The sequence below is a fragment of the Chelonoidis abingdonii genome, chromosome 20 (assembly GCF_003597395.2).
Source record: "Chelonoidis abingdonii isolate Lonesome George chromosome 20, CheloAbing_2.0, whole genome shotgun sequence".
Classification (NCBI taxonomy): Eukaryota; Metazoa; Chordata; order Testudines; family Testudinidae; genus Chelonoidis; species Chelonoidis abingdonii.
In genome coordinates, this window is record NC_133788.1 from 14705313 (window position 1) to 14719447 (window position 14135).

Consider the following 14135-nt stretch of genomic DNA (forward strand, 5'->3'; position numbering starts at 1 on the left):
ATCGGGCACAAAGTTTCTTGGGTTCGGCATCCAAAGTCAGAGAGCACTGTTGTAAAAGTTGTCCTTAGACTCTCACCTGAGGGGAGATCATTCTTATCCACCTCCATAAAGCACAGGAATGGTCTTGCAGGAGAGGTTCTATGTACATACAAAGTGTTATTATTTGCAAGTGCTGTTTTCCCCAGTAAAATCTGCATGTTGGACCTCCTACATTGTAAGACTTAGCTCCCCACATTCAAAACCCAGTTGTAATCTAATGCCAACGCGCATTCCTGCTTGTCAGAACTGAGCGAATATAAAGCAACAGGTGTATTTGCATTGAAATCTCAAGGTTTTTTCTGCCATGTAGACAGGAGCCTTTAGAAGGGCGCTGAATGGAGGAGGAAGTCACCAGTGCATTTGAACAGTTTAGTGAATCTTAATATTGAAAAGGACCCATGATGAAAAGTAAACGGTTGTTAATGGAGGTAAAACCTTTTCACACACATCTGCCCTGTAACAAGTTTATCAGTAAGATAGGAGGGGCCATGCTTTTGGCTTGACTTGTGATCTGCCATATGAAGAATAGACCATTCAAGGACATGCTTTGGCTGAGGTTAGCACTCTGTAACCATTTGTATCAATTCCTTCAAACAGCAATGGAATCCGCCTGTGAAACTACAGGCAATCGATACAGCAGCAGCTGGAAAGGGAAAACCTGAGTTCAGCAGTTCTGTCCGGGTTCTTGTGCTATGCCCATCACCATGGTGTCTGAGCACCAACAGACTCAGAATTTAGGCTGTTGCAAATGTGGAATGATGTCAGCCCTCTCTTGAGCTGCCGTCTGCAGGGAAGGATCTCTTAAAGGGTTGGGAAGAGGGAAAGGTCTTCCCTAGTTCTCCCAAGCCACCGCATCTTTCAAGATATGTAATTGCCACTGCATTGCTGGCTTTAGAATGAGCAATGCAAAGTACCATGCTCAAGGTCCTGGTCCCGCTGGGGTCCCCACAGTCCTGCACTGACTCAGCAGTTCACTGGCTGGACCAGTCTCCTTTTTCTGTAGCCAGAGGGTAGAGAAACTAGCTGCCATATTTCCCCATCTCAGTTCCCTTCCTATCCGAAGGCAGAAAGAGAGGTGCGAACAGATGAAATGACTTGGTGGAAAGTAAAAAGAAGAGTCCCAATTAGCAAAGTCTCTCTACGACAAGAAAACTCCCTAAGTTAGGATTTGGCCTAGTCCTGTAGCCCTTGGGTGGGCAGACCTCCATCTGTTTCCCATGCAGTCTTTTTTTATAACCTCCTCTGAGGACCTGTGAAGCTGAGACAGAATTCACCCCTTGTAAAGAGAGGACTGAGTACTGTCCCTGCTGCCATCACAGGAGGCAACTCTCACTGTCTGAGTTCTCTCCCCCTGCCTGGCATCTTCAGGGCACCACTCTCAATTGGGGTGTCTCACTTTCTAAGGCGGACTTTGCCCTGCTGAGAGAATCCCCCTCTTGGCAATCTACTGGGAGTGGGGAGAGGTTGGCTGTAAGGATTGGCCGAGCCTATGTTCAAAGGAAGATGTTGAACCTGAGTGTGGTTGGGCTACCTTCATGCTATAGAATGATAACTCCGTCCTACACTTATAATCGGTTCCTCCCTTCATGCCCTGGAGATGAGGCTGGATAGTCAGGCTCATTCTCTGCTGTTCTGTTTACCCCAGTTTCTTCCTTTCATTTTTTCCAGAGGGCGAAGACAACATTGACGAAGACATGGAAGACGACAGGCCCGTGAACTCATTACCAAAACTAATCCAGCGCCAGCACCCCGAGCTACTGAAAGCTGTCCCTCCGAATGCTGCTTCCCACCACCCGGCAGTCTTGCCTCAGCACCTGCCTCTGCATCAGAAACAAACCCCACCCCACGCACCACCGCCCCTCCAGACCCAGGCACTGGTCCAGCCGCAGGCGATCGTCCCCGCACAGACTCACATCGTGGCGGCTTCGACGGTGCAATCGACTGTTATCGCGCATACCGCCACCACCCACGCGTCGGTCATCCAGACTGTCAACCACGTGATTCAGGGTCCGCAGACCAAGCACATCGCTCACATAGCACCTTCCACGTCCAGCCCCGTGCAACTCACCACTGCTGCTCAGCCTATTGGCCACATCACTGTGCACCCGGCAACCATAAATCACATGACCCACCTTGGCCAGCAGTTACCCATTTATCCTCAGCCTGTGGCCGTCAGCCAACCGGTTGTGAGCCACATCGCTCACACGATTTCTCACCAGCAAGTGAATGGAACCACAAACCTAGGCCAGCAAGCGGTGATGACCAAACCTGCTGTAGGAACCCAAGTTGTCCACCATCAACAGTTAGTGGGGCAAACAGTGCTAAACCCGGTAACTATGGTCACCATGCCATCATTCCCTGTGAGCACGCTGAAACTGGCCTAGTGTGGAAGCTCGCTGGCAAAATCTTTGGCAGGCCACCTTTCCTGAAACTCCATACATTCCAACTATGTCCGATTCCAAGGGAGAAAAGTGCAGGAACTCTGTGAACAGGAGAAGAGTGACACACCTAAGGTTGGGACTGCCAAGTCCATCCTTAATCTTTTAGTAACCAACCTGGAAGTGGTAATGAGAAACGGGGGCTTCTCTGCACTTGAATTTCGCTAATCAGAGAAAACTTTAATGACAGTTGTTCATAGTGATTTTTTTTCCTTTTACGTGTAATCAGTGAAATATGAATATGATGTTCTTAAGACTTTAATTTTTCCCTTTCATGTGTTGCTTCTTTGTAGAATAAAAAAGGCTAATCTCTTTATTGAGACATTGCGTAGAATGGGAAAAAAAATCATAGAAGTCTATATTTATATGTATATGTATCTGCCCAAAGCTACATATATATAAATAAATATAACAGCGGAGAAGGCCTTTGGCAAGGTTGATTGTTTGCAGGCTTATTAGACAACTTAAATGTTAATTTTTGAAGGAAGAAAGCAGAGTGTCCTCTTTTAAAAAAAGAAACTTTAAAGACAGATGGTTTAGTGGACCAGGTACAAATATTTGATGACAAATTTAAAAAAAAAACGTTAAAGGTTTTTCCCTTCAGTATATTACATTTCAGTAACCATCTGAAATCACTGTGACTTGTTATGGCATTTAAAGGAAATTCTCTGTCCTGTTTAATAAAAGGAAAACAAATACACAACTGGACTTCATTTGTTGGAATTTCATAAATGACTCCATTTTTACAGCTTTATCAAAAGAAAATGTCATCTTTGTTGTTTTCATGGTTTAAAAATACGTTTTGTGTTGGGGTTGGTTTTTTTTTTTCTAACGCAATAATTGATTTCACAGAACTCTCTGTGCACGGCTCTACCTATTTCAGGATTCCTCACCCCAGTCCCATTCCCTAAAACGATTTTGACAGAGGCAGTTATTTAGAACTAGTGGCTTTGCAATATATTTCGCCAGTTGGGTGGAATGGAACCTGGGACGAGAAAGCCGCCAAAAATGAGGTTGGTTTGTGGTGGTTTTTTGCCTGAACGTGACCACGTTTTAGTGCAAGATAATGAACAGATTAGAAAATGGATAAATATGCATGTGAAATGATCCAAGGGGCAAGAGCTTTTAAAAAAATCAAATGAAATGGAATTTAATTTTGTATAGGATAACAGTATATTCCAGTACATCAGTATATAGAACCTGACAGTGTGTCTTACAAAACACAGTGAAATCTGACTAAAGAGCAACCCCCTTCTTATCTGAAGAGACTACTTTAAAGCATCCCAAGGTTTTTGGTACAATTTTGTTCCATCTTCCATGGTGGTCGAACAAGATCCCACTGAAGTCAGTGGCAAAATTCCTATTGACTTCAATGAGACCTGTAGATTTTCTACAGATACTTGCCATTCTCTTCAGTGATTGCTTAAGACATGTTTGTTTATCCGTTGTTTGAATCTTCTGTTCCTTGTCCCACTTCCCATGTCATACTATTGCTAATGTTCTCCTTTTTCTTCTTTTTGAGCTGTAATCCTGATGCAGGCAAAACTCCCACTGCAGCGAGGGGAAGTTTTGCACGTGTCAGGACCAGGGGATAGTGGTCCCTATGCAAACATCTGTCCTTTCGTATCATGTTACTGTCTGGAAATGGCTAGCCGTGAGAGTAAAGGTGCAATTAACTCAGCCTCCTTTGGAAGTGACACCAACCCAGATTAGCATGTCAGGTGTGTGTTGACTAGTCAAGTGATCAGGTACCTTCACCACCCTAGCCACTTTAGTGTGCAAATTTGTTTCTAAGTTGAGATCTTTCCTAGGGAATGGATCCTTTTGACCGTATTTGTCCAAAACTCCCATTCACTTCAATGGGATTTTCACCACAGTAAGAACTGTAGGATTTGACTCTCTGGCATCATCAGAGTCAGATAGTTACTATAGGGTTGTTTAAATTTAATTTGAAAATCTACCCCTGCCCCACACTACAGTTGGAACTGTTAGAAGGAGTGGTTGCTGCTAGCAGAGATCTAACACAGTTTCCCTTGCCCGTGTAGACAAGGATATTTCTCCTAAGAATTGTAATAGGCCTGTTTTTATAAAACCTTGCATGAAGTGAGGAGCACAGTTGTCAGGGTTCACAAGCCTGTGTTGCTAGCATGCTGTCAGTTACAGAGTAGTCAGATCTTAAAGTGAATTAGGCCCTATCCCCAAACCACCTTTATACAAATTGATTCCTAGTCACTACTAATGTCCTGTTAACATTGTGGAGGTAACAGAATTGCTACAGGGTTACGTGCTCCTTTGCTCATTCAGATGCTTTCTCAGTAAGGTTGTATTTCTTTTGTAAGTTGGACCTCAGCGGATATCTAGAGTTAGCCAGCAGGACAGTGACTTTTCATCAGAGAGCCTCAAAAGCATGGAATTTTTGTGGCAGGGTTGCCTGCCTGTTCAGGAATAACTGTGTGGCTTTGTCTCTTGAACCTGTTGAGAGGGAAAGGGAGAATAGAGCTCCCACCTGCCCTTTGCACAGGTCCAATTGGTGGAGCTCTAAAGGAAAGCAAAAGCAAAACAAGGAAGTCCCAATTCTTGCCGACCAAGGCTACGTTTCTCAAAAGACTCTGATCCAGGGGCTAGAGCTCATCTGCATATGGTTACTGCGATGACACATACAAATTGGTGGCTAGTGAGTCCTTTGAGCAGGGTTGAGGGCACCCAGGACCCCACAGGATTAGACCTACAATTATCCATATTTGCAGGAAATTACAGTAATTGCATGTGCAACTTTGGATGCTCTTGCACACACATTTTTGCATGTGGATCTGCTTTCTCGATGTTGGAAAATATGGCCCAGGAGGGGCATCTGAGAGCCTTTCGTAAAACACCTTGGATAACTAACAGTGAAATAGTCAGAGTTATTCCTAAAAACACCAACCCTCCAACGCAAAGTTTTCTCTAGTGAAAAGTGTTTGAGGAGAAAAGGAAGTGCTGCTTTCATTTTACACAGGGGAGTCCATTTTCTTGTGGGTTCTTTAATGGCTTTTATTGCATGGACATCACCTTGCTGGCCTTCGAATCTTCTCCTCCTCCTGTCTGTAGATTAAATGTTGTGGTGACCGTAGGTGTGATGATGGGTAGCACCCCTGTTTCACTTCCTGTCATTTAGTTCTGCCGGACGTCCCCTTCAATGATGTTAACTAGCCTCATTACAAGTAAGGCTCCTCCCATCTGGCCAGCCCTGAGCCAGTCAACTAGTCTGGGGCTGTGTCAACGTTCGCACATTGTCGGCAAAACTTTTATTGGTCAAGGGTGTGAAAAAAACACCCCAGCCGACATAAGTTTCACTGACAAAAGCGCTGGTGTGGACAGTGGGTACAACTGTGCTGTTGTAAGATCTGTAGCATAGACCTAACCTGGACATCCTGGACCAACCCTGTAGTCATTCATGTTCTCCATGACAGTCCGAAATATCTTCTTTGTTGAGTTTTGTTTTATTTTTTCCAAATCAACGATTTTCTTTCTGTCCTAGGGTGGGAATTCCAACCCCAACTCCTCTGCCATCAACTCTGCCATTCTCATTGATAAACTTTAGAGTTACTCAAATGCTTCTTAGAAATCAAGTTCAGTACTGTATCACAAGGGGCACTTTAGAAATGTCTCTCCTCCTCTGAGATGTGTGTTTTCCCTATGGAGAAAGCTATATATAAATAAATATATATCTATATATCTATATCTGTACACTTTGGGCATCAGAAGATCAGTATGTCCCATAATAAACAAACAAATAAATATGAAGTTTACAAGAAATCTCTTCTGTTGTTGAATAATATTAGTTACTGGTAATCCTACCACAGAGAAGGCAGTAAAAATGGGTTTCCTAGGCAGACAGCTGCTGTCATTTAAGTCCTGATTCAAAGCTCATGGAAGTCAAGGGAAAGATTTTCATTAACTTCAGTGGTCTTTGGATAAAGCCCTTGAACTGCAGTGTTTCCTAACGCAGTCTTTATACAAGTCCTGGTGCATGTATAACATTATGTGCCATGTGGGATGCACTCCAAGATAGCGTACTGAGAACAAGCAATCAGAGGGTCAGTCCGTTTCAGTCTCTTGTTTCAAGCTAATTTCTAAAACTAACCTGCTGTATCAGTTACATCTAAATGCCATCCAGCAGGAATAAAAACAAACTAGCTTTAAAAAAATCACTTGCTAAAAAAAACAACAAAAACACCTTGCTGCTGACACATTAAATATGGGGTATGATCCTCACCTCACATAGATGTAAATCCAGAGTGGAGCTCAGCCAGTCTGAGATTAGAATCTGGTCCCATTTTCCAGCCTTGTGCACTTTGTGTAATCCCTTATACTTGTGCCAAGTGGGTGTAAAATGTTCCCATTCTGGTTTGGGAGTGGTGTACACCAACTCTGCATTAACATTGCGCAGGGCTGAATGATGACACACAGAGCAAAACAGAGAATCAAGCCCACCGGTGCCTGATTCATGATAGCGCGCGCGCGCGCGCACACACACACACACGCGCACACACACACACAGTACAGGTCTGTCTCATCTTACGCTGGGGTCACGTTCCGCTGTCAGCGCGTAAAGCGAAAATCTCATAGTCAAAATGACATTGAGTGTAATGACGGGCAGAATCACCTGCACTACAGAAACAGTATTTAAATTGTTATTTTTCTCTTCTTCTTTTTTTGTTTTTGCTGACCGCGCAAAGCTGAAATCGCGCATGTTAAATGCGCCTAAGAAGTGACAGACCTGTACCCTGTTTTTAAAGGCATTGCTGTTGTTCAAGCTGGTGTTTGCCAGGCCTTGATTTCTCCCTTTTGTAACCTACAAATTGCTGGGGCTTTTAAAACATCAAAGCTGCACCTGTAGCTTTAAAATAATTAATAATAATAAATAATCATTTTTACCTGATGTCAAACTAAAAAAAAAAAATGATAGCAGGAGACTGGCTGGAATTTCTAAAGGCTAAGTCACATAGAAGCAGAAGTTCTAATGACTTTAAATAGGACTTCTGCTCCTAAGTCACTTAGGCACTTGTGAAAAAAGCACTCAGGAAACACACACAGTGTAGTGTGTGTTGGGGAATTGTGTTGGCTGCAAAATACCTTTTGTTTACTCAGATTGGAGTGAGGGGCTTCATTCTGCCACCTTTAGTCAAGTAGCACTTTCTCAGGCATGTAGCTCCCCAGATATTGATGGCAGTGTTGGTATAAGCATTGCTCAGTGTGAGTAAAGGTGGTGGAATCCTTCTCCGGTAGAAAAGCTTTGCTTGTCAGTTCATGAATTCAGAATTCATGAATTCAGAATTCATGAACTTGAGTGACTACAATTCAGATGGTTCTTGCTAATTTATGGCCAGATCCTGAAGTCTTGACTCATGCCTTTCTCCGATAAAACTCAATAAAAACTGAGAAGAGACATCAAGATTTAGGACCCGATCATGCGGTCACATGCTACCAGTTGTGGTGCTTTAATGCCACTCAAGCTCCTGGTAATAATGGCTATGCCTGGTAGCACAGCAGCCTTGGACTCTGCTCCGGCACCAGATGGAGCGCAGACAAACCACTGCCTCCAGATGGATCCATATGGGTACCAGCAGCCCACCTGCACGTTGTCAATCGCACGATCAGGGCGTCAGTGTGCTTCAGACGGGTGTATGATGAGTACAGCTTTTACATCAAAGTTTCCAAAGTGAAAACCTCTTGCAACCTGCACTGCTATATGAAACAAAAAGAACTCGTTTTATATGAGGCTAAGTCAGACCATTTGCTTTAAATTTCCTTTTTAAACCAGGCCTTTTTTCCCCCTTGTGTTGAATTTGTAAGCAGAGCAAAAGAAGGCATTTTAATGACTAACAATCTGCAGGGCAGGTAGTGTCTGTCTGTTTGGTTGAGCCTGGCTGTTGAACAGATTAGGTAGATTTGAAAGCTAGTTGTGACCAAAAAGTTTCTTGTACATTTTACTATAATATAAACAAAGATAATCATTGCTTATAAAGGCTTTTATGAAGACCACCCATATAGAAGGAATCAAATACAGCATTTGTGTTTTCCAACAGGTCCCTGAAGTGATTAAGACGAGGCTTTGGTTTTTGGGTGGCAAATTATCTGCATAAACATAACCCATCCCCTTTTTGTGTCCAGCATTTAGTCTGCAATTAGATTCTCTCTTTGCTCAATCATTGGCAATTTCATTTCTCCAAAGCGATAAACCCACAGCAGGGGAAGGTGCTTGTGCAGTGGGATGGGGCTTACTGAGGTCATAGTCCTGTGGAGTACCCTGCATTGCTTGGTAGTGTCGCAGGTGAGCTGTTCCTTGAAATCCCTCCAGCTGTGCTCATGTCAGAATACAGCAGTTGTTCACTGTCCATTTGGGGCCTGGTATTTCCCATCGATGATGAGAGTTTGAAGTGCTCAGAGGAGTGCCAGATTGGGGCCCTTAACAATACTAAAGGACACCCACAGGGACAATAATTGGAGTGTAACGTATTCCAGTTGAATTGCAATGCAGAGGGGAAAAGACTGGCAATATAGCTACATAATGGTGTGTATTTCTCTCTACGTATGCACGTGAGCGGTGTGTGCCTACGTAATGTGTGCAGGTGTGTATGTATACACCGATGGGACCAAACCAAAACCTCACCCCTAAACACTCTCAAACTTTGGGGAAAATCAGATCTGGACCTCCAATTTTGTGTCCAGGCCTCATCTTGACCGTGTGTGTGTGTGTGTGTATTGCTGTGTTCTAATTAAGTGCAGGCGATCCAATGAAAACTACAGTTTGGTACTAAATTCTCTGTGGTAAGAATTTAGCCTGATAATGGAAAATGCTAAATAAAACCACGTACTGCTGTTAGCAGCTGCAGACTGCCAGGTTATATTAGTCCATCATTGAAATCCAAATGTTTGAAGAGCCTTAAATCTTCCTTGAAGGGAAATGTAAATTGGGAAGAAAACAGAGCTCTTTGGGGGCCGTTTTTTGTTTGTTTGTCTACAAGGGTCCTGTTGGGTGCGAAGAGAAAAAAAGTAACATATTATTTTAGTTATTCAGGGTTTGATTCTGCATCATTCAAGCCAGTGGGAGTTTTGCCATTGTCCCCAGTAAAAGCAGGATCAAGCTTGCGTAGTGCAGGGACAAAGAGAGATTAATTCTTATTTTTCTTTCTTCTTTCTTTCTTTTTTTTTTTTCTCTTTCCCCCACCATAGAATCTGATGGACATGATGTTCCATCTGCAACTGCTTCTACTTACTAGTGTACAATTTATCCAGGTGGATCAGTGGGAAACTTAACAGCCAGTTACGATTTAGTTTATTATTGTGTCAGAAAAATAGCAGGTCCAAAGATCAGAGGGGCTGTCGGATTCTAGTGTTGGCCTGTTTGCCTTTCTGTTGTTGTGTTTGGGGGTTTGTTTGGGCAGGGGGGAGGTTGTATTAAAAGTGGCCTTTCGTAACAAAAATAAAAATCAATAAAATAAAATGCCTTTGAGTGGGTTAGCTGGAGGTGAGACTATATTGCTGCTTTTGTCGATGTTGGTGTGATTGTCTGTTTGCACGCCTGTTTATAAACGTAGAGAAGTTCAAGCAAAGATTTTATCGTGTCTCTGATTTTTGTATGTAGCCTGTGTCTCTTTTGGACTGATCTGCATCCTGAGTGAATTTTTTGCATTAAAAAAAAAAAAAAGTGTGACAATTGTTTCGGGCGGGGCGGGGCGGGAAAGGGGGATTTGAAGAATATCATCGTGTGTGTATGGAGATGGGGGGAGAGAGAAGACTTAATTTGCCTTGTGTGAAAAAGATACATTTGATGTTTGTTCCCCCCCCCTTTGCTTTCTGTGATGTATATTAAGAAGGGTGTTGAATAAAGGTAAACATTTCTTAGCTGGGTTACTGCGAGGTGCTGAAGGTCTCATCCAAAGCCCAAGGAAGTCAGTGGAAGTCTTTCCATCAACGTCAGTGGGCTTTGGATCAGATCCAGAAGGCCCCAATTCAGCACTCCCTTTCTATTCAATCAAAGCACTTAAGCACCTGCTTAGGTCCCATTGACCTTAATGGGAGTTAAGCATGTGCTTAAGTGCTTTGCTGAATAGGGATGGATTTAACCACGTATGTAAATACTTTGCTGAGGTGGGATGCCTTAACTCTCTTGTAGTCAATGGGAGTGGAAGGTGCTTGGCAGCTGCTCACCCCTTTCATGGTCAGGCCCTTAAGCCTCTTCTCGAGTAACCAGGTACCATCGTAACCTTTTGAGATTTATTTTTAAAGGACAGTGAAATTATAAACGGAAAAGCCCAATCTTTTTGACCTGCTTTCCATCTCTCAGCGTTGATGCAGATCAAAATTGATCCCAACACTTTTTATTTTTAGATTTCTTCGTTAGTCAAAATATCGTCTGTTGGGAGCAGACATTCGGCCTCAAGGAAAAGGTCGTCGTTTGTAAATGTGTTATTTTTAGAGTTCTTTCCTATTGGTGGCTTTGTTTCTCCTCCTCTGTTTTATAGTATTTAATTTAAAAAAAAAAAAAAAAAAGTCCCAAACTTGAACAGCCAACAAGATACCAGCACAAATGCAGACTCACTTGCCAGGATGTAATAATGGGCAGTGGTTCAGCGGGATGTTCTTTTTCTCATTACAATGTGACGTGAAAATGTTCAGCCTTTTCTGAACTCTAATTCTGGATTTCTATACCAGGTTGCAAAAAATATCCAGGGCCTGATTCTCATTTACCTTAAGGACTCGTCCCACTGTTACACGTGACAAGGGTCCTTGAAGTCATTGTTAGTTACATGTGTGCCTAGTTTATGCTGCTGGAGTGGAACTTCAGTAAATCAGAAGAAGTTCCATTAATTTGACCCCTTTCCTGGTGCTAATTACCTTGTGAAATAGCATTTTTGGTGCTCTCCAGAATGTCCCGACATCTTTCAGAGTGGCAGACTGCATTACACGGGAAATGTACCAATGCTTTTGCTTCCAGATAAGCACGCCGACCCTCGTCCACCTCCTGCCTGCCCGTTGCCATCCTGTACTTTGGTCCCTTTCTTGATTCCCCCACACATCATGCTTTTCTCGTTCAGAAAGGCTGTAAACAATCAGTTCTCTCAAGCAGGCTGCATAACATACACACACACACGCTCAAACCAAAACATAAAAGTATCACGGGCCCGATCCTGCAAGGTGCTGAGTGCACGTGTCAGTGGGACAGCTCCCATGAGTAAAGGTTTCAGGATTTGGCCCGTACATGCACAGATGAACCAATATGGACGCCTTACAGACACGATTACTACATTCCTGATTCAACAAAGCACTTTAGTGTGGGTTTAAATGTTGTGCATGTGAGTGGTTACGCTGACTTCTATACGACTACTCCCAGGCTTAAAATTAAGCATGTGCTGAAGTGTTTTGCTAGATCAGGGCCTACGGAGGGAATGGAAAATCAAACCATCCCATTCCCACGCTTAAGTCTTCTAAAGAAACCTTCTTTCTATATAGATACCGATTCAAATATCTATGTCTAGATAGCTACAGATATCTAGCTATAAATAGATCATTTCGGCACCTTTGTGGCTAAAAGTATTTACCTTTATCAGCTCTGAGATCTTTTCATTAGGAATCCTTTGATTAAAGGCATTGGTTCTAAATGCAAAGTTACTCCCAAAGCTTGCCAGTGATTCAGCGGCAAGCAACCCTATTGTCCTTCTATTGAGCATCACAGGGAAGCCAAGTGATCTGAAACCAATCACACTGGGCAAATGCTGTCTTTGTTTACAGTGCGGACTTGTCACTGTGTTATCAATTACTGAAATATTAAATATTGAAAAACCTAGACTGTAAAGATTTTTATGTGTTTGGATACATCTACTCTGTGAAAAAAAAAAAAACTAATTTTGTACATATTGTATTTTTACTATTCAGCTGTATTATATTGGCTCTTCATGCTCCAGAATTTAGGTATCAGACATGAATAATATCCATGTAATAAGCACTTGCCTGAAATAAAATATAAAACTGAAATAAACATGCACTGAAACCTGAAACCAGATTTTGCATCTTCCTCCTTGTGCTTTTATATACAGACATTCCAATTTATTTACAATTTCCCAATAATGATGATGACCTTTGATTCCCCGTCTGGCAAAGGTATATTATCGGGCTTCACGCGTGGGACTGTTAATGGAAGTAACCACTATAGCCACTGGTATGAGTTTGCAAGATCAGGTCTTTGCTTTTCCCCCAGTGTGTTGATATTTCATCTAGAAGCCATTCTCCCTAGTCTCCAGAATATGGTACCTGCAACAAAACTGGAAAGAGAGACAAACAGACATCACCTTAAAAATCAGAAGCCTTTTTCAGTCATCAGCATTCCCCAGAGAAGGCCAAATTTTATTTAGATCAAAAGCACAAAGAAGTCCCGGCCTCATTGAAATCAGTGGGGTCACAGTCACCTAACTTTCAAGGTTCTTTCAGTCTTTCTTTTGGGAAGCTCTGCTGGCTTAAGGACTCACCTTCCACCTGCTGACTTCAGGTGAAAAGTAGCTGCTGACCCAACTAAGTTATTTTTTTGTCTGGTAGTTTGCATCACCAATTCCCCCTGCTGCAATCATCCATCTTTACTGAGGGGCAGACTTTGATGTGATCACTGAAAGGCCTTGGCCTGGGAAGAGCTGCGGTGCTCGATCAAGGTTAATGATATAAATGAAGCCAATGCACAGGATTCTAACCTCTGGCTGAATGCACCAGGTTTACCCTGTAAAAGATTTTGATTTCTCCATGGGCCAGAGGCCGAGGTACTCAACATATTTGGATGACTAAGTCCCATTGAAATCAATGGAAATTGGGCACCCAACATGGGTCAGAATCTATATGGGTTTTGCCATGGACTTCAAAGGGGCCAAAAATGTGACCTTCAGCCTTTAAGGCCCATCCTACTGGAAATCAGACTAACAATTGCCGTAATTAGGGACCACTGTTACCAAGTTCCTAGAATCTTTTTTCTAACTGGTATCAAAAGAATATGTTTTGCCTTAGAGCTGTGTTATTAAACTCTCCCCTAGGCTAGTCCTCTCCCAGGTAGTTTAGAGCAGGGTATTATAACATGATTATAAGCAACAAAACCCTGTCCATGTGAGCCAGGGAATACAGGCGAGGCCCCTGCTGCAGAATGTAACAGTTGCCAACACGCTTTTTACTAGAGTGTTAGGGGCCTAATCCAGTGAAGTTCTGAGCGGCTACAGTAAAGTGCCCTCAGGGACAGATCTTCAGCTGCCATTGGCCATTGCAATCAAGGATCTGCCCCGTAGACTCCAATGAGATGGAAAAAGGGTAAAGTATTGGCAGGATTAGGCCAAAAACTTATGTCCCCTCTAATGCATCCTCAAGAAACTAAAGGAAAAACCGACCCAATGTATATTCTAGCGCTGCTGCATTCCTGTCGTACGTATGCCTTATCTAATGTGATCGAATAAAGCGGGAGAGGGAAAGACATTAGAGCCACAACTCTTTCAAGACTCGCCCCCAACTGTTCTTTGCTGTTGCTGTGCTGTGTGTTTTACCCCAGAGCTGGCTGCTTTAGTGCCTTTCATCAGCGGGCAAAGTGGCACGTACTTCCCAGTTCTGAGTTTGCGACATATCCTCTGCGGGAACAGCCGCTAGTTA

General features: G+C 43.0%; 1 protein-coding gene across 1 annotated transcript in view; it reads left to right on the forward strand.

The window, feature by feature from the left end:
* The window catches only part of MNT (MAX network transcriptional repressor), a 70572-nt gene extending 63601 nt beyond the window's left edge, over positions 1–6971 (forward strand). The window contains exon 6 of the mRNA XM_032779441.2: positions 1708–6971. Within this exon, the coding sequence (XP_032635332.1) occupies positions 1708–2423 (716 nt within the window). The 3' untranslated portion in view covers positions 2424–6971. The remainder of the gene's footprint in view (positions 1–1707) is intronic.
* Positions 6972–14135: the final 7164 nt, after the last annotated feature.